The sequence below is a fragment of the Artemia franciscana genome, chromosome 13, assembly GCF_032884065.1.
Source record: "Artemia franciscana chromosome 13, ASM3288406v1, whole genome shotgun sequence".
Taxonomy (NCBI): Eukaryota; Metazoa; Arthropoda; class Branchiopoda; order Anostraca; family Artemiidae; genus Artemia; species Artemia franciscana.
In genome coordinates, this window is record NC_088875.1 from 25760269 (window position 1) to 25783904 (window position 23636).

Here is a 23636-nt window from a genome sequence, read left to right on the forward strand (position 1 = left end):
TTCGTTTTGTTTTGTTGAAATGAATTTAACATCTCACATCATTTTATTTATCAGTCTTGGTTGAACTTCGTTGAAATAAGGATGCTTGAGCTGTTTTAAAAAGTTTTCTAAAAATATTTTAAGTTTTAATTTTCAGATTTTAATGAAAGTTTATATATATATATATATATATATATATATATATATATATATATATATATATATATATATATATATATATATATATATATATATATATATATATATATTTGGTGTTGTGCTGAAGAAGGTCCTTGGACATAGGGCCGAAATATCCTCTGAACTGAATTCCACTGTCTTGGGAAAATTTCCCTGTTGTTCCTAAGTTGTGTTTGTTTGATATGGAAAGGCAGTTTAGTATTCGTCGCTCTTTAAGCTTGGAAGAGTAGGAAGAAAAGTCCATAACCAACAGAGGCTGTATTGGAAGCTACAGTGATAAAAGTGGTCAAACAAAGAACTGTAATGTGGGCGCTCCTCAAGACGGAGGAGGCTTTGTTAGGTGTTTTCTAGAAAAAGCGCTCCTCAAGACGGAGGAAGCTTTGTTAGGTGTTTTCTAGAAAACTTTTGGCAGAGTGCTTTGGGTTCCTTTCGGACTAACTGTATTTCAAACAGTAGCCTGTACGACAAATTTGGCTCTATCTTGATTTCTAGGACATTAATGAGAGAAATAGTTGCAAAAATGTGGTAAAATTTCAAAGCTAATGTAAATGCACTTTAGATTTTAATTTTCTAAAAGGTGTTTCTATAAAATTTACGGAAACATAAACAAATTGTAATTATTTAATGTTTTTTAAGGTCAAAAAATTTTTGTTTGTAGATTTCTGGCTTTACCAAGATCCTATTCTTGTGTTTCTGAATTTTTGAATGTTCTGTGAATATTTTTGACTTTGTAAAATTCAGTTCATGTGCTTCTAAATTTTTGTAAATTTTGTTAGCATATGCATTTCTGTGTTTTCGTTTGTCGTTTTGCGATTCAGAAACGTTCGCGTTTCTGTTCACTTGCTTCTCATTTCTCAAGTTTCTATTCACACGTTTTTCACTTTTTGAAAATTCTGTTCAAATGTTTTAAATTTTTTGAAAGTTCTGTTTGTGTATTTCTGACTTTTGAAAACTCTGTTCGCGTGTATGACTCTTTAAAAATTCTGTTCGTACGTACGACTCTGAAAATTATGTTCTTGTGTTTTCGATCCTTCTAAGTTTCTGTTTGTTTGTAGCTGATTTTTTAAATATTCTGTTCCCTTTTTTCTTACTTTTTGAAAATTATGCCCGAGTGTTTCTGACTGTTCAAGTTTCTGTTCAGGTATTTCTGACTTGAAAATTATTTTCGTGTGTTTCAACATTTTGAAAATTCTTTTTGCATGTTTTCGTTATTTTAAGTGTTTGTTCACGTCTTTCTGACGTTTGTAAAATTGTATTTATGGGTTTCTTACTGTTTTAAATGTATGCTCGTTTGATTTCGGCCTTTTCAAATTTCTGTTCAAGTGTTGTTTGCCTTTTTTCTATTTCTTTCCGTGTGTTTTTGGCGTTTTGTAAACTCTATTTGTATATTCCTTGCTTTTTTGAGTTTCTGTTCAAGTTTTCGGTCATGTCTTTCCTTTGAAATTGTTTTTAACACTACAAGTGAGCAATAAAGCAAGCTTTATCCCAACCAGACTTGGCGGAAGGAAACACCTAACGTCTTGAATTGTTTTTTAGACATGGGACGAGTCTAAATGAATTTCGATGCGAATTTAGTAATTACAAAAGAAGGGGAGGGATCAATTTTTTAGGCAAAGCTAACAATACTCAAAATTGAATATAAATGGGATCTGCTTGAAGGGAAGGACTCGGAAATCCCTCCTTCCTCGCTTTATATAGCTATTATATACTTTTTTCCATGTGTACGTTGTACCCAGGAGCTGCCCAAATGGAATTTGTTTATCCCAATCAGACATAATAAAGATTTTAGTCAAATATGCAATTTTGCTGATTTTCAAAAAAGTGGAGAATACCCCCAAAAGCCAAGTGATCTTAATGAAAACCTACTACCAAATTGAGTGTATCAGAGAATTCTTCTGTAGAGTTTTCTAGCTCATATCTTCAAAAATTTGCAATTTTATACATTTTGCAAGAAACAGTTCATGGATGCGTGTTCATTTATTGTTTTTTTTTTCTAAAGCTATTGTATTGAACCAATAGCCCTAAAAGATTGGAAGAGGGCTTATTCAAATGGAAATCAAAAGCTCTAGTTCCCTTTTTAAGGAAACAAAAAGATTGGAAGGTTGTTAGTCCTTCCCCTTATACCTCTTTGCTCCCAAAGACATCCGATATAGTCGTTTTGTTCACTATAGTTGAAAGGTCCAAATAACTATGATCTTGGGGAAGACAAAACCCTTCATAAATCCTGTGGAAAATGCTCTACGTTATGCAATTGGCCTATTGTCAACATTTTTTTTTTTGTTATTAGGAAACGTACGGAAATTTTCAGGGGAAGTTTTTTGCGGGGGAGGGGAGTTCCACGGGAAAGTTTCCATGGGTAGTAAAATCTCCGAGTTAATTTCCAGGGGAAATTCTAAACGAGAGGAGAGAGGATTTTCTGGCATGATTTGAAAAAGAAACAGGTTAGAACTCAAATGAAAAACAGTTTTCTTATACTGAAAGTAAGGAGCAACATTAAGACTTAAAACAAACAGAAATTATTCGGTGCATGACGGGGGTACTGCTTCCCCAACCCTCTCTCTTTACGCTAAAGTTTTACTTTTTGTCATAATTCTTTAAGAAAGACTACTCAAACACAAGGGCCATTGAATTTGAATGAGAATTATTTTTAAAGATTTTTGAGACTTCAAAGTAAAGAGCGAGAGTTGAGGAGGGGCTAGCCCCCCTCATATACAGAATAATTTTTGTTCGTTTGAACTTTTAATGTTGCTCCTAGCTTAACTTTTAATGTTGCTCCTAGTTGAAAAAAAAAACTCTTTTTTATTTTACATGTCATTGAAATAGTTTCATTTTCCTTTAGCTCTTTAGTAGTCTAAGAGTTGAAAGTCCGCAAGTACCTTGGCTTTCCGACCGTTTCTTATCAAAACAACTAGTAAATCTCGGAAGAACCTTGTTAGAAGATGAAATTAAAGGGGTTCCGTTCTTACTAAGTGTCTTTGGATCTTAAAATGGTGTTCCGGCTACCCAATAGCCTCATTTATCTGTCAAATCATTAAGCTAATTCCTTGTTTTTAGAAGCAAAATTATAATAGTAAACAAAGCTTACATACCGTCTTATGAACAACAGTGTTCTAAGATGCAAACAATACTGCCTCAAGAAATTATGAATCACTTAAAGAATGACTTGAGCCAAGTTTCCTTTTAATTTCAGTTGCTTTGCCAATGAATTGTTTAAAAGTTGCCTTGGTTACTAAGCGTGTTACACTTTAGTTAATTTTTAACAAAGAAAACCCTCGCATGCGGGAACGGAAATGAAAGGTGGTGCCGGAAATCAATATGGAAATTATTTTTTCTAATCTGTTCAATTATAACTATATCCATACAACTAGACTCTTTCGCCAATCCCTACGTTCAATTATGATTATTGTAGTTAATTTTAGTTATTTCTTGCCTTCTGTAAGGAGTTGCAATTTTTGGGTTTGTGTTCTAAAGTACTTATTGGAACCAGCCACAAACACTGTTTTCGACTCTCACTTTGGATTATGAGTTGAGAGATCTAATCAGCTAGCGGCAGAGATCGGAAAACAGTTTCCTGAAATTTATAACTTTTTCTGGGTAACTTTGTTTATAGCGTCTCCATAATAATCATATCAAGAAAAAAAGTTTCAATAAGCTAACTACTCGATGGCATAGTGGGAATGGTAATGGATTGGTAATACGTATCCAGGAGTTCATCCTCAGCTGTCGCAGGGCCTAAAATTGCAAGGCGATTATGCATTAACATCTCCAAATAAGCAAAACGAAAAAAAAATCAGGATAACTTAAAAAATGCTTTGCTAGTTTAAAGGTTCTATGGGATTGCAAGTTTTTTTTTATAGAAAAGGATTAGTTCTGAAATAATTTTTTCGCAAAATCATTGTGCTTATTCGTTAATTTATTGCAATTAATCGCTATGAGCTCTGTTAAACATGGAGTATATATCGAACCGTATTTTTTGCCCTAAAACTATCTTGGCGGCAACGATAGCTGCAGCCCTAATATAAAGAGAATAACTCACAATAACAAAAAATTTAGAACAGGCTTATGAAAATAACTGTCTAAGGAGAAAAATGTCATTTGAAGCTGGTTCTGGAATGGTAAATATTAAAGTGGTTAATCTCAATATTATAAGTCTACTACGAAAACAGATTTAATTTTTAATAACTGCCTGAATCCCCTCAAAACCGATCTGGCACGTACGCATGGGGGGCTTCGCCTCCCCCCCCCCGAAATTTTGTGAAATTTTTAATTTCCCCATGGTTTCTTGGGACTTTTGGCAAAAGTAGGACATTTATTAAGAATCTAGATACATGTTTGAAGCCCTTTTGGGGGATTTTACCGCATGCAATTATCCGGTCAAGTAACTGCCCAATTATTAACCCATTTTCTGTCTAACTTTTTACCCTCTTTGAAGTAATTAGCAATTGTACGATTATTATTATTTTTTTTTTTTGTAAAGAGAGTTTGCTTTTCACAGCAAAATAGAATTATCCTTGATATTAGGGCGTTTATCCCCCCTTCTCAGGATAAAGTACAGCTTTTAATGGATCAATTTTGGAAACTATCATTTTTCATTACCCCCCACAGCACCCATGTTGCACTCTTAACCCTAAAAATTTTCCTTCCAGTGGGATATAATAGATTAATCACTGGTTCTAAATCGCTATGAACATAACCTGATTCTAAAACGTACTTTCGAGGCTTCAGTCTTCTTCCCCCCATCCGCTACAATACTACAGATTAAAGTTAATCTGTATTTTCCGATATACGTGCTTTTTTCTATTACTAAATAAAAAAGTGCTACTTTATATCTGCTGTTTCGAAGGTTTTGCCCCCCCCCCAAAAAAAATTCTACGTACGTGCCTGAAACCGATGGTGAATCGTAATGTAAAAGTACACCATTGAAGTTGCCATGACTGGAAACTCTTTAAAGGAGTATTACAATTTCCCACGTTGAACAACAACGGAAGTCACTTTTTTGCATGAATAGTAGGCCTATCTATGTGTTTACTTTGTCATGGGTCATCCGTTATGAGAAAACCTGTTTCATAGCCACAAAGACAAGTAACAGAACAGATGTGAAACATATAATTTGGGTTGTATATTTGCACATTAGACGGGGGAGGTGCTAAAGTATTTAGACAGCGTGAAGTTAGAAAACGATTCTTGCTTCATAATATGCAAAATAATTGTAGCTAACACATTTTGCATATAGACCCGCTATACTTTTCCCCCACCCCTCTAATGTGCAAATATATAGCCCAAATTATATATTTCCATCTACTCTGTCACACGTCTTCGTGGTTATGAAACAGGTTTTTTCATATCTAATCCAAGCGTAATTCTTGAGTGACCTTCCCAAGGAAAAAGTGAAATGATGACCCTGCTACTTGCAAACCAAATACACAACTCTCTAATTTCTTCTTTTAATTCGATCCAATGTAAACATCTTGTTCAATCAGTACCAGCGTATATCGAGGAATTAACAAAATAATAATAAAAATATGCCTACCCATGTGTCTCCTTTTATCATGGGCCATCTTATCAAACCAGTGGTCGTAGAAGTTAAATTAAACAGAAATTGTATTATTTAGAGCCCTTTCAAATAACAAAAGAGACTCTGCTGCAGCAAATGGGTCTGCAGAAATCTTGCCATTTTATGCCAACAAATATAAATTTTTACTCTAGGAGGGTCGAAATTCCGGAGAAGGCAAATTCTAAGATTGCCAGTCTATTTGCGATAATCTAAATTCCCTAGTTGGAGGTTTGAGCCATCTTAAAAACAAGAAGACAGAGTACATTTTGTATCACTGTAACTTGTTCCCAAAGGTCTAAATTCCCCAGTTGGAGGTTTGAGCCATCTTAAAAACAAGGAAATGAGGTACATTTTTTATCACTGTAACTTGTTTCCATCGGTCTAAGTTCCCCAGTTGGAGGTTTGAGCCATCTTAAAAACAAGGAGATGAAGTACATTTTTTATCACAGTAACTTGTTTCCATCGGTCTAAGTTCCCCAGTTGGAGGTTTGAGCCATCTTAAAAACAAGGAGATGAGGTATATTTTTTATCAATGAAACTTGTTACCATCGATTTTATCGAAACTTTTGAGAGGAAAAAACCTTCAGCTGGATTGGGTTTAAAAATTGGAGATTGTATGGGTGTTTTGGGTGGATCTAGATGAAGTGTAAATAAAAAAAAAGTTTTTTTAACTGAAAGTAAGGAACGACATTAAAACTTAAAACGAACAGAAAATTACTTCGTATATGAAAGGGGTTGCTTCCTCATCAACGCCCCGCTCTTTACGCTAAAGTTTGACTCTTTCTCTCAACTCTACTGTTTAAAACAGTAAAAAACTTTAGCGTAAAGAGCGGGGCGTTGATGAGGAAGCAACCCCTTTCATATACGAAGTAATTTCTATTCGTTTTAATTTTTAATGTCGCTCCTTACTTTCAGTAAAAAAAACTTGTTTTTTTTTATTTAATTTCTGAACGTTTTTGAATCAACGCATGTTTTGATTTTGGCTCTCCGCAGATGAATACTTAAAATAAAATTTGCATATTTATTTTTTTGGCTAAATGGCTTTCTCGTAGTTTCGATCGAATGATTTTGAGAAAAAAAGGAGCGGGGAGAAGGCCTAGTCGCCCTCCGATTCTTTTTCTACTTAAAAAGGCAAATAGAACTTTTAATTTTTTACGAATGTATTTATTAGTAAAAGATATACGTAACTTACAAATTAGCTTACGTAACGAACTTCTGTATTCTCATGTTTTTATTACGTATATGAGGGGTTCACCCCCTCGTCAGTACCTCGCTCTTTACACTAAAGCTTAAATTTTGTCCGAATTCCTTAAGAATAACCCCTGAATCACAAAAGCCGTAGAATAAATAATTGAAATTACTAAAAATACTTTAGCGTAAAGAATGAGGTATTAGGAGGAGGTGAGCCCCTCATATGCGTAATAATTTCTGTTTGTTTTAAGTTTTAATGCTGCTCCTTACTTTCAGTTGAAAAACTTTTCCATATTTATTTTTTATTGATTTTTTTAATAGTGCTAGAAAATCCTGCGCTCCTTTCGTGGAAATTTTCTTCCCCCATGACAAGTTCCTCCATGGAAAGTTCTCCCAACATATCCCCCTCTTATCAACCCCTCCCTCCAACCAAAAAAAAACCGAAAGCGTCTGTACGCTTCCTAATAACCATTACTATATGTAAGTACTCGTCAAAGTTTGTAACTTGTAGCCCCTCCCGCGGGGACTGTGGGGGAGTAAGTCGTCCCCAAAGACATAGTTATAAGGTTTTTAGATTACATTGAATAGAATGTCTATCTCAGAAATTTTTATCCAGTAACTTTTGGAAAAAATGAGGAAGGGGGCCTAGGTGCCCTCCAATTTTTTTGGTCACTTAAAAAGGGCACTAGAACTTTTCATCTCCGTTAGAATGAGCCCTCTTGAAACATTCTAGGCCTACTGGGTCGATACGATGACCCCTGGGAAAAAAAAGAAAAAAAAACAAATGAACACGCATCCGTGATCTGCCTTCCGTCAAAAAATACAAAATTCCACATTTTCTTTGATAGTAGCTTGAAACTTCCTTATTAGTGTTCTCTGATACGCTGAATCTGAGGGCCTGATTTTCGTTAAGATTCTATGACTTTTAGGGGGTGTTTCCCCCTATTTTCTAAAATATGGCAAATTTTCTCAGGCTCTTAACTTTTGATGGGTAAAACTAAACTTGATGAAACTTATATATTTAAAATCACCATTAAAATGTGCTTCTTTTGATGTAGCTATTGGTATCAAAATTTCATTTTTTAGAGTTTTGGTTACTATTGAGCCGGGTAGCTCCTTACTACAGTTCGTTACCACAAGCTGTTTGAAAGCTTAAACTTTGTCCCAATTCCTCAAGAATGACCTCTGAATCACAAAGGCTGTAGAATAAATAGTTGAAATTACTAAAAATACTTTAGCGTAAAGAGCGAGGTAGTACGAGGAGGTAAACCCCCATATGCGTAATAATTTCTGTTTGTGTTAAGTTTTATTGCTGCTCCTCACTTTCAGTAGAAAAAACTTTAAATATTCATTTTTTCATTGTTTTTTTAAATAATACTAGAAAAAACTGCGCCCCCTTCATTGAAAGTCTCTTCCCCCATGAGAAGTTCTTCCATGGAAATATCCTCCCACGTAACCCCTCCCCCCTCAACTCTCCCCCCAAACCAAAAAAATCCCCGTGAAAACGTTTTTTCACTTCCCAGTAACCATTACTATATATAAACACAGGTCAAAGTTTGTAACTTGTAGCCCCTCTCGCGGGCACTGCGGGGGAGTAAGTCGTCCCCAAAGACATGGTTATTAAGTTTTTCGACTATGGTGAAAAAAAATGACTATCTCAGAATTTTGATCCGGTGACTTTGGGAAAAAATAAGCGTGGGAGGGGGCCTAGGTGCCCTTCAATTTTTTGGTCTTTTAAAAAGGGCACTAGAACTTTTAATTTTCGTTAAAATGAGCCCTCTTGCGACATTCTAGGCACTGAGTCGATAGGATCACCCCTGGAAAAACAAAACAAAAAAAAACAAAGAAACAAATAAACACGCATCCGCGATTTGTCTTCTCGCAAAAAAAAATGCGAAATTGCACATTTTTTTAGATAGGAGCTTGAAACTTCTACAATATGGTTCTCTGATACGCTAAATCTGATGGTGTGATTGTCGTTAAGATTGTATGACTTTTAGGGGGTGTTGCTCCCTATTTCCTAAAATGAGGCAAATTTTCTCAGGTTCGTAACTTTTGGGTAAGATGGGTAAGACTAATCTTGATGAAACTTATATATTTAAAATCAGCATTAAAATGTTATTCTTTTGATATAACTATTGGTATAAAATTTTTATTTTTTAGAGTTTCGGTTACTATTGAGCCGGGTCACTCCTTACTACAGTTCGTTACCACGAACTGTTTGATCATACAGTTCGTGGTAATAAACTGAAAATAAAGATCTATAAGAATCTAGTTAGTATAATACAGTTAGCATGGTATATAGTTCGGTACGCAGGCAAATCCTTATTTGTTACTATTTTTCTTTTCTGTTAGGGTTATTTCGCTACCATAAGATATCAGAGAGATGTTTAAAGGTGCATTTCAAAGCTACTGCCTCTTATTAATTCATCGTAATAGCTATGTTGTAGTGCCATATAGCACCAAAATCGACTTTTTTCGTGTCATTTCTGGAGTGAAATGGCTGTAAGGCAAAAATGAGATCTGGGTAAGGGTTGCCATGGTCGACTACCCTTAATTAAAGGGTGACAGTCCCACCTTGTATATGCTCCCTTCTCAGTCCCTTTAGTAAGTGAAAAATAGAAACCCGTTTAAAGAAAAAAAAACAACAACAAACATCAAATAGAGCCATTGTCATTCATTTATTTTCATTAAAAAATTTACTTTTTTTTATGTGCAAATCCTCAAAGATACAGATGACAACATATGTCTTGGTATGTTTTATTTATCTGACGAAGTTTCACCCATCTTGTGGGAGAGTTTACAGGAGGTTAAAAGTAAAACCTATATTTGGTGTCAAATGTTTGAAAAAAATCTTGCTGATTTCTTTATTTTTATCACCTAAGTTAAACAAAGATCGGTACTTATCGGTTATATAATAGACAGTCGGGAAGTGAAGTTCGATTAATGCTAATGAAATGAAACAAAATATGATAAATATATAATAGTTTAGAAACGAATTTGGGCTACATACTTGCACATCAGGGAGGGGGGGGGGTAAAGCATAGCATATATTAAATGCGTTCGAAATCTTCTGTGTTCGAACCTGGAACCTCTCGGACCTAGAATCTGGAACATAACGCTTTACCAACTCAGCTACTTCGGCTTGAATACATTTACCTTTTTTAGTTTTTTTTTTAATTTTTTTAGTTTTCTTTTTCTCCTTTATTTTTCGTTTTTTTTTCTTTTTCAGTTTTTAGTTTTTTTATTAGTTTTTTTTCTTTTTATTTTTTTTTGTAGTATTTACCCTTTTTTAGTTTTTAGTTTTTTACCTTTTTTTAGTTTTTTAGTATTTTCTTTTTAGTTTTTTTTTGTAGTTTTTTACCTTTTATAGTTTTTTTTTCCTCTTTTGTATTAATGCTAAAGCCAAGGTTCGAACCTGGAACCTCTCGGACCTAGAACCTGGAACATAACGCTTTACCAACTCAGCTACTTCGGCTTGAATACATTCGTTTTTGAATTGGCATATGATGAGATAATTCAGACGTCATATGCGGACAGACAGACAGACACACAAACAAACAACTTATTTTTATATATATGTAGATAAGTACGCAAAGATCTTCTGTAAAGTTTATTTCGACAAGAATATAATTAAGCAAATCTAATTAAAAAAAAAACATACTTTTTCTGCAAATTTAGCTCAAATAAACAGAGTCGTGACGTTTTTCAAAATATATAATTCTAAAAACTAGTGCTTTACTAAAAATACCTTGTTTAAGACTTCTTAGGGAACCGTAACTATACACTGAAATTATCTTGGTTGGTGAAAGGCAATTAAGAGGCTTTTAAATTAATCATCTATTTTCTGCAGGCTATTCGTTGAATTTTCTGCTCCAAAGAGAACTTCTCGAATTTTAGGGGATCAGTTTTTGGTTTTCAGTAAAGTGCTAACTTTTAGATTTCTACACATTTTCGAAAAACCCACTAGTCGGTTTATTTCAGCCAAATGTAGATTTTTCTTGGGTTAGCGGTCAATCATTGATTTTTGATCGTTTTGAGTTTCACCTAAGCTCTTTACTTCCAAAAGAGAAAGTTATAAGAAACTTAATATAAGTTCGGAAGGAATACATACTGTCTAATTACCAACAGACTTGCGATCAAACAGTTCGTGGTAACGAACTGTAGTAAGGAGCGACCAGGCTCAATAGTAACCGAAACTCTAAAAAACATAATTTTGATACCAATAGTTACATCAAAAGAATTGTATTTTAATACTGATTTTAAATATATAAGTTTCATCAGGTTTTAATCTTACTCATCAAAAGTTACGAGCCTGAGAAAATTCGCCTTATTTTAGGAAATAGGAGGAAACACCCCTTAAAAGTCGTAGAATATTAACGAAAATTGCACCATCAGATTCAGTATATCAAAAAACCCTACAGTAGAAGTTTCAAGCTCCTATCTACAAAAACGTGGAATTTTGTATTTTTTGCCACAAGACAGATCACGAATGCGTGTTTGTTTGTTTGTTTTTTTTTGTAGTTTTTTGTTTTTTTCCCAGGGCTTATCGTATCGACCCAGTGGTCCTAGAATTTCGTGAGAGGGTTCATTCTAACGGAAATTAAAAGTTCTAGTGCGCTTTTCAAGTGACCGAAAAATCGGAAGGCACCTAGGCCCCATCCGACGCTCTTTTTTCCCAAAGTCACGGGATCAAAATTCTGAGACTGCCATTTTATTCAGCATAGTCGAAAAACCTAATACTTATGTCTTTGGGGACGAGTTACTCCCCCACAGTCCCCATGGGAGGGGCTGCAAATTACAGACTGATCAGTGTTTTCATACAGTAATGGTTATTGGGAAGTGTATAGACGTTTTCAGGGGGATTTTTTTTGGTTGGGAAGATGGGTTGAAGAGAAGGAGTTATGTGGGGGGAAATTTCCATGGAGGAATCTGTCATGGGGGAAGAGAATTTCCATGAAGGGAATGCAGGATTTTCTAGCATTTAAAAAAAAACAATGTAAAAATAAATATGAAAAAGTTTTTCAACTTAAAGTAAGGAGCAGCATTAAAACTTAAAACGATCATAAGTTACTACGCATATGAGGGATTCACCTCCTATTAATACCTCGCTCTTTACGCTAAAGTATTTTTAGTAATTTCAACAATTTATTCTACGGTCTTCGTGATTCAAGGGCCATTCTTAAGGAATTGGGACAAAATTTAAGTTTTAGTAGAAAGAGCGAGGTATTGACGAGGGGGTGAATAACCTCATATACGTAATAAGAACATACGAATATAGAACTTCATTGCGTAAGTTAATTCGTAAGTTATGTACATTTTTACTAATAAAAACTTTCGTAAAATCTTAAGTTTTAGTTGCCTTTTTAAGTAACCGAAAAATTGGAGGGTACTAGGCCTCCTCCCACACTAATTTTTTCTCAAAATCGTCCGATCAAAACTATGAGAAAGTCATTTAGCCAAAAAATAAATTAATATGCGAATTTCGTTTAATGATTCATGTGTGGAGAGCCAAAATCAAAACATATATTAATTCAAAAACGTTCAGAAATTAACTAAGAAAAAACAAGCTTTTTAACTGTAAGTAAGCAGCGACATTAAAACTTAAATCGAACAGAATTTAACCCGTGTATGAAAGGGGCTGTTCACTCCTCAACGCCCCGCTCTTTACACTAAAGTTTTTTACTGTTTTAATAAGTAGAGTTGAAAGAAGAGTCAAACTTCAGCGCAAAGAGTGGGGCGTTGAGGAGGGAACAGCCCCTTTCATATACGGAGTAATTTCTGTTCGTTTTAAGTTTTCATGTCACTCCTTACTTTCAGTTAAAAAACTTGTTTTTTTATTTAATACAAATAAAAGATCCACGAGGATTGGGAATCCCAAAAAGAATGAATTAGCGAAGTTTCTGCTGAAGTTCAATAGCTTTGACAATGATTACTTTAAAAGTTGCCTTGGTTACTGAGCGTGTTACACTTTAGTAATTTGTTTAACAAAGAAAATTCTCGTATGCGGACAACGAAATATAAAAGTCTGTCTGAAAACCAATATGGAATTTATATTCTTTAGTCTCCCCAATTAGGCGTAAATACGACAATTATGTCAATGAATATTGACTAAACAGAAGAAATTCAATAGGCGCTAAATTTTTTTTTGTATTTAAGTCTCATCTACAGTAAAAACCAGGTCCATTCAAAATGATATTTAGCTAAATGCTGGAATAGGGTTGAGCCACTACCGAAGCTCAATTTATTTGAACTATTTTGGGATGTAGCTGAGGCTGGACAATTAAAGAACTTCCTTATCAGAGGTAACGCTATAGCGCTGCCTATAGTAAAGTCCATAAGGCTTCAAGGTTTTATTACTTATTATCTTTTCCCAGAGGCACTTCCTGTGGAAGGGGTGGTCGCATAAACTTCGGAGGGGGCTTTTTCGATTAGTATAGGAAGTTTTAGTGCCCCTTGCAAGAGTCAAGAATAATCGGAGGGCATCTAGCCTCCCCCCCACCCCTTTTTCCCCAAATAAATCCGATGAAATTTTGAAATAGCTATTTTGTTAAAGATGAAACTCAGATAGATAAAACCGCCGGGTCGGCAAAACCCCCAGAGCCATGAGAGCTGACCCCTGGCCTTCTCTTCATAGCCATACCCCCACAAATACTATGGAAGCTTACCCCTGACCCTCCCTCCATGACCTGACTCCCTCTTACCCACCGAAAAAACAACTTATTAACGATATTTTATTCCTAGAATCATCGAAGCTGACTCCTGGCCCTCCCTCCTTGGCTCAGCCCTCACCCCAAAAAACTAACGATATTTCATTCTAAATCTTATAGGAGATGACCCCTAAGACTCCATCCATGGCCCAGTCCCCTCCCTCCAAAAAATTAGTATCGATATTTTATTCAAAAATCATGGAAGCTGACACATGGCCCTTCCTCCATGGCTCCCCTAAAAAAAAAGAAATATATTAACGATATTTTATTCCAAAAATCACCAGGAACTAACCCCTGGCCTTCCCTCTGTGGTTAGACACCCCCCCAAAAAAAGAACTCATTAACGATATTTTATTCCAAAAACCATGTGAGCTGACCCCTGGCACTCCCTCCATGGCCCAGCCCCCCTCCCCCCAAAAAACAAATTATTAACGATACTTCATTCCAAAAATCATGGGAGCTGACCCTTGGCCCTCCCTTCATGGCCCAGCCCCTCCCCCCAAAAAACAACCTCCCTCCAAGGCCCTCCATCTATGGCCCAACCTCTCTCCCAAAAAAACGTTTTAGCGATATTGTATTTCGAAAATCATTGGAACTTACCCCCTGGCCATTCCTCCATGGCCTGACCACCCTAAAAAATCTGTTTGCAATATTTTATTCCAGAAGCCATGGGAGTTGATCCCTGGCGATCCCTCTATGCCCCAACCTTCCGAAAATTAATTAACGAGATTTTATTCGAAAAATCACGGGAACTGACTCCTGGCCCTCCCTCTAATACATAATGACCCAAAACCCTGGGAGTCACCACATACTGGAGCATGTTCAGGAGAGAGACCTTGGAGTTATTGTAGACTCCCTGTTGAAATTCAGCTCCCACTCAGAGAAGATCTCAGCCAATGCTAACAGAGCCCTAGGCATCATTAAATACAGCATTACCAGCAGAAGTAGACATGTTAAATAAAGCATTATCAGCAGAAGTAGACATGTAATCACCAAGCTCTACAAAGGACTGGTAAGACCGTGTTTGGAGGTGGGGACCATCCTGGCCACCCCTCAATTCAAAAAGGACAAGGTAGTGCTTGAGCAAATCCAACAAAGGGCCACTAAGCTGATTGCCGGTATGGAAAACAAGCCCTATCGTGAACGGCTGAGGGAACTCAACTTCCCCTCTTTAGTCTACGGGCGGAAACGTGGGGATATGATCCTGGCACGCAAACTCCTCTCTACCAATCAAGAAAATGAGCTCCTGGAGATTGACCCCTCCCACATAACACGAGGACACCCAAAACAAATCTGCAAACTTCATGCAAAGACTAGAGCAAGATGCAGCTTCTTCTCGAACCGGATTTTGAACTTCTGGAACAACCTCAAGGAGAACACTGTTTTTGCTGAATCAACAGATGTATCCAAAAGCTTTCTGGATGCTGAGTTGAGTGACAACCCGTGGAGATTTGACTGGGATGCACCATAATCTAATCAACCATGCATGCAACTGTCATCATAAGGATTGATTCAACAGGATCAAAGTCCTTATTTCACTCCAAGCTATGATTTAAGGTAATTTAAGGTATATAGGAAATAAAACTAACAGACAATATAATTTGGCTGAAACAGAAGATATAAACTATTCATTTGAAACAAAAAGAAACAATAGTATCTGTTCAGCATTTCAATTCTCCAGAAGGAAACACTAAAAATTCTTAAAATTTAGTAAAACACTCTAAAATACTTACAAATATCATTTGTAAATACAGGTTTTACCCATTACCATCCCTCCTATGCAAGAGTATCATGTATAGGGGGATGATCTCAAGTTGTTTTCATCCAGTTGATAAAATGATTTGAGTCGGCAAAATAGTGGTGTGAGGCACTATTTTACTGGCTCAAACATTCTTTAAGTAGGGTAAATGGGTTGATAGAAATATATGTATGATGGAGAATCAGTCTCAGTTGGTAAAACAAAAAAATGAAGTAATTCTAATAACAATATCACCCAAATCAGCTAGCAAAAATGACCAGCCAGATGCTAAAATCCATTCCCCCCCCCCCCTATACACTTATGGCTAATGATGCCTCTGCCTTTATGTGTGAATATATTGTCCAAATTATATATACTCAATGCATTTTTAGCAGTGCAATTCTTTTCTTTCTGCAGCTTGTTTACTTCAAAGTTACTACAAAGGAAAGATTGAACTATCAAAAATTCATTCAGTACATAAAATTGAGCAATATAGGGTAAAAGCACCAATGATTCAACAGTACAATTTTGGAACCACTGTCCAGATCTTCTTTCAAAACAGGATAACTCTGCTTAATCATGACTTGGAACGCCATCTCTTGAACACGTCATTACATTTTGACATTGCGAAATATGGACACTATTTCATATACACCCAGATCAGAAAAGAATATTCAATTCAATCAGTTTCCTGCTTTTGCCACAAATGAGCTCCTGGCATATTTTTAGTAATGTAATGTTCAAACTGTCATTACTGGGTTATTTTTTTTTGCAAAAAAAAGCTTGGATCAGCACCAATGTTTCAAGATCCATCCAAGCTTTTCTCAAATGTAGCCACATTGGCTTTCTCTTGATACAGTTAGATTAAAATGGCAGCAAATGTTATATTGACAAAACTAGATTCCAAGTGTTCCAAATTCTTGTCTGATGTAGTGGAATACCTGAAGAACTAAAAATGCTCCTTCAGCTGGATTCAAACATAGATATTGGCTTCTATCTAAAGACTAATTTCTTTTGAGAATATCTTATAGTAACCTTGTCGAAATTTTTGAGTGAAAGCAACAGGCCCTGTCGAAAATATAGGTGACTCTGTCAAAACTTCACTGAACATGTATAACAGATAAGAAACAATTGGTGTCAATATTCAAGGTTCCTCTGACAAAAACATAGTTGTCAAATTTACAGGTACTTTCTGAAAAAGGAGAGATTTTGATAACTATTATTTCTAATAAAATTTCGCATGAAAAAATATTAAGAAAGGTATTTTTTTTCAAATTGCGGTTTTACCAATTTGATGATAGATGTTTCCATCATCTGAGGAGCTGTTGCTTGGCCTAATACCATGTTATTATTTTTAAGCATTTGACTTGGTTGATAACAACACCTTAATTTAAATATGTACAAAAATATTCTCTTTGAACCCCTCCCTACTTAGCATGGAATTCCTCAAGGAACCTTGGTAGGACCACTTTTATCTAGTATTGACTAATGAAATTAGTCAATTTAGTCAATTGTGGCATATATGCATATATGTGGCATATATGAAATTAGACAATTGTGGCATATATGCAGCATTGCGAAAAAAAGAAAAATTGTAAGACTTGATTCACACAATTATACTCCATATGATTATCTGATTTTGTTCCTATACTTGATACAATTTTTGGGTTTTTGCTTAGTTTTATATGTTTATACAATAAACAAAGTTGTAGAGAAATAAAGAAATGAAGTAAAAAGAATAGACATGTTGAATGCACCAGGATCCACCCACAAGCATTCCCTAAGCATTTTGACACATATCAAAGTGGGTTTCAAACTTGCATCAAAAACAAGTAACTTTATTGTTCTGTTGAATTTGTTGGTGAAAACACTCCAATTTCAGAAAAATCAGTTCTGATGAAACTTCAAATTTCTCATCAAACAATTAGATTCTTAGTTGTTTTTTTCTACATATTGAAACCCTTTTCAAACAAAAAGTCTTTGAATTAAGCCTTCCAGAGTAGAAAAAAGTTTTTTTTATAACAACAGTCAAATCATTGGTGCCTTTACCTTCTTTGCACATTAGGGGAAGAGGTTGGGCTAAAGTTTAATGGTCAGCATTGTTCAATGGTACAAGCAATATTTTAGAAATTTTTCAGGTAGTTTCCACAATTTCATAGTCTTTCCTCTTAGAATGGAAATGCTAAAAGTGATACCCAACAAATATTGCTCAAAAGTGGTTGGCTTTGAAAATAGGAAACTTTAATGTGCTCAAGCATTCCCAAATTACTTATCTGACAGGCCTAATTATTTAGTTTTTTCATGAGACATAACTGATATCAGAGGTTGGTAGGAATACTACTTGAAACAGTCTGAATAAGGTACTGGGTGAATTACAACTACTAATAATAGAAAATGCAAAATTAATGAGGATAAGTGATGTCACATATAAACAAAAAATTAATATTTTCAAAAATAAAAAGGATATGTGAAATTATAAGCAGAGAATAAAAAGAGGTAGTAATTTTGAAAAGCTACACATCTTCAGGGGTTTATGGATGAGTTATGTTAACAGTGGAGTACATGTGATTGTGATTTCCATGATGAGAAAATTTTAAAGATTCTTTCAGAGGATAGGGGCAATGAATTTCTAGGAAGGCTTATCACCCTAAGTGTGAAGGTTTACCCAACTTATGACTATACTAAGTATTCTTGATAATATAATAGAAATACAAATATATAAGTAAATATACACAAGATTTTATAACTTTCATAAGGACAAAGTGAACACTACTTGATTTGTTTTATTTGTGCTGTTTCCAAATATAATATTCAATTCACTCACAAATACACCACTGTCCCCTGATGGTCCTATATACATGCTAGCCCTAGTAATGTATTCCTGTTTTAGTTAAATCTAGTCATATGTTGTAGCTCCTACATTAAATGAGTTATCTTCTCAGTATCAAATTTTTCTCCTAATACCCCTTTAAATTGGACTTTTCTCTTACATGGGGGTTCCCAAAAAGGGTAATTTTTTCTAGTTGGTCTAAAACTTGTAATAAGCCTTGGGTCAAGGTTTCTCCAATGCTGAAGGTAAATAAACAAAAAAAATTTTTTGTTTCTTTGACTTCTTCTTCAGAAAAAAAAAACTTTTTTTTTCTGGCCATCTGGGAAAGATGGCCCAGCCCTTTTCATTTTGAAAGTTACTGATCAGAGTTGCCTGATAGGTTATTTTAAGGTGTTTGACTCTTTCTCTTAACTCTATTTTTAAAACTGTAAGAAACTTTAGCGTAAAGAGCGGGGCGTTGAGGAGGAAAAGCCCCTTTTATATACGGAGTAATTTCTGTTCGTTTTAAGTTTTAATGTTGCTCCTTACTTTCATTTTAAAAAGCTTGTTTTTTTATTTAATAACTAGTGAACCCATTCATGATTATAATATTTATCAGTGTTTTAACATTTTAAAACTACCACTACTACTAACAAATCACTGCAGCACCATGCACCCTGAGGCTAATGCAGCAACGCTAGGTCTTCCTATCTATTCGGAATATTATTTGCAGTTTACTGAAAAAATCTATTTTTTATATTTTAACTTTTTAACTGTAATAAATAAAAAACTATTAAGATTTTAAGGAATAAATATCAACATATGCATAATAAACTGATAATGAACATTCAATCGTATTTTTTTTTAGTAAAATACAAATCATGTTCTGACCTTGAGAAGGCATAGGGGTTGAGCCCTACTCATGTTAATATCTGCTCGTTTTGAGTTTGACTCGGTTGCGTATTATAATTTCTTATCGTTTCGGGCTATAATTATTCATTGATGCTGATTTGTGGTAGTTTTACGCTTGTTAGATTATTTAATTCTGTTTCTGCTCATTTTTGGTTTAATGGAGCTTTTTACTTTTCTTTAATAAACCAATTTTGCGGAAAAAGTTTTTTTTAAATTGATTTATGTCAGGTTTATATTGACAAAGTCTTTTTCAGGGAAAAAGAAAATAATAGTTTGATTTTTTTTTCAATTTTTCTTTTAAGAGCTCGCAGTTTTGTTTACTATTTGTATGCTGGTGATACTTTTTCAAAAATTTTTAACAACATACACCCTTTCGAAAATCTTGACACAATACCATTTCCAGAAAATTCTATCTGTGCTTTTTGACAGATTTGATTCGCTTACACTATTTTGATTTATTTAAATTTCATGAGCAGAAGTAGTTGAATAAGCTTAACTCAAAGTTTATATGACCACGCTTCCTTTAAAAACTTTATATGCCCCAAGGGCACAACTTAAAACCCTGGTCCTGGGGGCTCAGGGTGATATGTCATCCTCAAAGATATAATTTCCTGACCTTTCAACTGCGTTAAACAAAATGGCTATCTAAAAATTTTTATTGGAAGTTTGTCAGGAAATGATGGGTGCAGAGGGGGACATTAACCCTCCGATTGCTTACGACTAATAAAAAGGGCACTAGTCCCCTGAATTTGCAAATGAATGAGCCAATTTTGAAGTTTCTACGACAACACTTTCTATAAAAAACTTATATGCCTCAAGGGCATAACTTACAACCCTTATTCTGAGGACTCTGAGGGGAAGGGGTGGTTGTTATCTTCAAAGACATAATTTTCGGACTTTTAAGCTACGTTGAAAAAAATGGCTATCTCAAATTCTGATTTGATATGTTTGGAGAAATGATGACCTTGGGGGAGGGGCTAGTAGCCCTCCAATCACTTATGACTCTTAAAAAAGACACTAGTCCTTTCAATGTTCAATCGAATGAGTCCTTTTTGAAGTTCCTATGACGACTCCTTTGATACCAAGTGCCCTGGTCTAAAAAAAATAAATAATACATTGTGCCAACATCGTTCTTTACTTAGGCAGCGCTTTTGCGCTGCCTATGGTAATAATAAGGTTTTTCAGTAGTGAATTAATTAAGTTTTTCCATAAAATGAGTTTTTCAAAGAAAAGCAAAGAGCTCCATTAAACGAAAAATGAGTAGAAATAAAATGAAATAATCTACCGAGCTTAAAACTACACCAAATCAGCATCAATAACTAAATGAAACCCCAAAACAAACAGAAATTATAATAAATAGCCTAGTTAAACTCAAAACGAGCAAAAATAACATGGGTAGGGCTCACAACCCCCTAAGTTTTCTCAAGGTCGGAATATAATTTTAACTTTACTGAAAAAAATACTTTACTCCAAAAATCATGGGAGCTGACCTTTGGTCATTCCTCTATGGCCCAAACCCCCCTAAAAAAATAAAACAAAAAACCTAATAATGAAATTTATACCAAAACTCATGGGATATGACCCCCTGATCCTCCCTTTAAAGCTCCCCCACTTGCGTCTGGTCCTCCGTGACCAAAACTCATTCCAAAACTCATAGAACGTGACCCCTGAACCTCCATCCATGGCCCAACCCCCTCCCTCATAGAAACTTATTAACGATATTTTATCCCAAAATCATGAAAGCTAACGCATGGCCCTCCGTGAGTAAAAATAAAATCAAATAATCTACCGAGCTTAAAACTAGATCAAATCAGCATCAATAGCTAAATGAAACCCAAAAACGAACAGAAATTATAATAAATAACCTAGTCAAACTCAAAACGAGCATAAATTAACATGGGTAGGGCTGACAAACCCTTAAGTCTTCACAAGGCCAGAACACAATTTTTACTTTACTGAAAAAAATACAAATGAATGTGCATTATGAGTATAATATATGATATTGCTTTTAAAACCTTTATACCCTTTTGACAACCTGTAAGCATATAGTTGTTTTTTGAAACTCTCCCTGAATATTTCCTAAGAATGTTCATCTTAATACCCGAGTTTAAAAATCCTTCTCAATAGAAAAATTGGCGTTGATCAGTGGCGCGCTTCTGAGGAAAAATTGGCAGCTTGCCAAACTTTTTCGGTGCGTTACCGCTTTCCCCCAGGCGTAGCCATTTGCCGCCGAAAAGAAAACCAAACGGGTTTTTAGGTCTATATGATAAATATCGGATAATGAAGTTGCCATTTTCAGAAAGATTTGGCCTAAAATTTTATCAGTGTGCCTTCCTCACCAAACTTTGCAACAGGCAAACCAAAACACTTTCTTTAGTGGCTTACTAATATTTGTTTGGCATCAAGCGCTGCAAAAAGTTTTCTGTGATGCTTTGAAACTAGAAAAAAAGCCAAATTACGACTTGCTATCGCGTAACAACAAGAAATTAAAAAGGAAACATAAAAATTCAATTCATGTGTTGTGCAATATGGAAGAATCTTGAATTTTTTCTAAAAACATAGAATCCTTTAGTCGGTTGATTCAAAATCCCACCAACTGTCGCAATTAAGTGAAAAAAGTAATCATTCGTTATAAACCAAAAAATACTGAAGCCAAGTAGTCCATATGCTGTTTGCTCTTTATATATATGCTCTATAAGGCGTAATTCATGCAGTTCAATCGATAAAAAAAATGCCAGATACAAAAAGTACATCAGACAGATGTCTATGTGCCCTAATGTTAAACAGTGAGTCGGGTATCAGGATGCCTTTAGGTTATATATGATGACGTTCATGCATGCTAGAAGCTTGAGAATCTGAGGGTAGACAAGTTTAAGCACCAAATTAATTGGTATCATGAAATTATATCAGTTGGACGACTACATTATTTACATTTCGTCTGTGACGGATGCTTTCACGTTTTTTATAATTCGTTAGCCCAAGCAACTTAAAATAAACCATCAGGCTGATCAGGCAACTCTGATCAGCGACTTTCAAAATGAAAAGGGCTGGGCCATCTTTCATCTCAATTTGATTTGACCAGCAATAATTTATAGGAAGACATCTTTAGGCAGTCAAACAGAAGAGAAAAAGTCTAGTCACCCCCAATATACAATAAGTTTAACTTTATCTGAAGCTTCATTGAATATAAAATTGCTACAAATGGCATTTCAGCATGAGCCAGGAACTGCTATAGAATGTCTAAGTGTAAGTTCTTTATATTAAGATGGGTAAATGTTGTCATCAAGGGCATATTTGGGTAGAACAATGTCGATTACGTCTTAAGAGGTTGCTGCTCTTGCTCTTTTTGATACTATAGTTTATAAGGTCAAGGCAAAAAAAAGTGTTGACTGACTAGTGGGCCTACCAGCAAGTGTGATTAGATGTGTCATCAATATTCTATTTTAACTGATGAAAAATGAATAGCCTAATAAAAGTATATGCCCAGATAAGGGCCTATGCAGTAAGAAACATGCTAAGAACACTGGCATAGGCTAATTTCATCAAAATCCTAGGGGTAGAGGGCAAACTTGGTGCCAATTTTCACAATCAGGCAGTTGTGAGCTCCCTGTCTATTGAAAATCATGCCCCTGGTTAGGAAAACAATTTCAAAACTTCGTAATATTGAAAATAATTGTAGCTAACATGTTTTGCATGTAATCCTGCTGTACTTTACCTCCCCCCTAATAAGCAAATATTTAGCCAAAATTATATGTTTCTTATCTATTCTTGCAATGGATCTTCCTTGTTTTAAGCCATACACTTGTAAACTAAATCAACTATGATGAAGCAAGAACTAGAAAAACAAGTGATGGGTGACAGAATGCATTGAAAATAAATATTTTAGGATATATATTTGCACATTAAGAGGGGGAGGGGGTTGGTTGCAATGTATAGCAGGGCTGCATGCAAAATGTGTTAGTTACAGTACAATCATTCTGCATATTATGGAATATAAATCATTTTGTTCATCTATTTCCTTCTCTATGCCTACACCAAAATAAATATTGGAAGTCAAGAAAATTTTTTGGGGCTCAAAGCTCTGAGGAGAAGTGAAGCTGAGAGAAAGGTAGGGCCTGTAGGTGTATATTATAATTGACTCATGGCACAATCATGGGCCTATGGTTAGGTCTTGTCCCCTGGCCCTTCTCTTATGGCTCCTTGGCCCTCCCCTTGATTCCTGGTCCTGTACCAATGACTTCCTGGCCCTCTCTCTATCCCCAAATCCCCTTGCCCTCTCTATCCATGGCCTCAGTCTTTGCTTATGGTATCTCCATGGTCATTACTACTTCATTAGCCTAGGTAATAAAATTGAGTCAAAGTCTTCCAAATTTGGGAAGAGTGAGACAGAGAGAAATTTTATGCAATATTATGGGATTAGAGGAGGGACAGAACACAGAAAAGGAACTGAAGAGAGGCTGATTGCCCTCCAGTAGCTCTTGACCTTTTAAAAAGGCATGTGAATTTTCAATGGTAAATTGAATTAACCCACTCCTTAAGTTTCCA

General features: G+C 35.2%; 2 protein-coding genes across 5 annotated transcripts in view; one reads left to right on the forward strand and one right to left on the reverse strand.

Moving 5' to 3' along the window:
* The window catches only part of LOC136034718 (calcyphosin-like protein), a 48615-nt gene that overhangs the window by 19275 nt on the left and 5704 nt on the right, over positions 1-23636 (reverse strand). Inside the window, exon 1 of one of the 4 annotated variants that reach the window (XM_065716080.1) lies at positions 18361-18505. The exons of 2 other annotated variants lie outside the window; for them this stretch is intronic. The gene's annotated coding sequence lies outside the window, so the exon portion shown is untranslated. Of the gene's footprint in view, positions 1-3266; positions 3416-18360; positions 18506-23636 lie in introns of those variants that run through there. One more of the 4 variants, XM_065716077.1, reaches the window with a different exon arrangement.
* LOC136034719 (tax1-binding protein 3 homolog) overlaps positions 22096-23636 on the forward strand; it is a 32603-nt gene continuing 31062 nt past the window's right edge. The window contains exon 1 of the mRNA XM_065716081.1: positions 22096-22337. Coding sequence (XP_065572153.1) covers positions 22293-22337 — 45 coding nt within the window. The 5' untranslated portion in view covers positions 22096-22292. The remainder of the gene's footprint in view (positions 22338-23636) is intronic.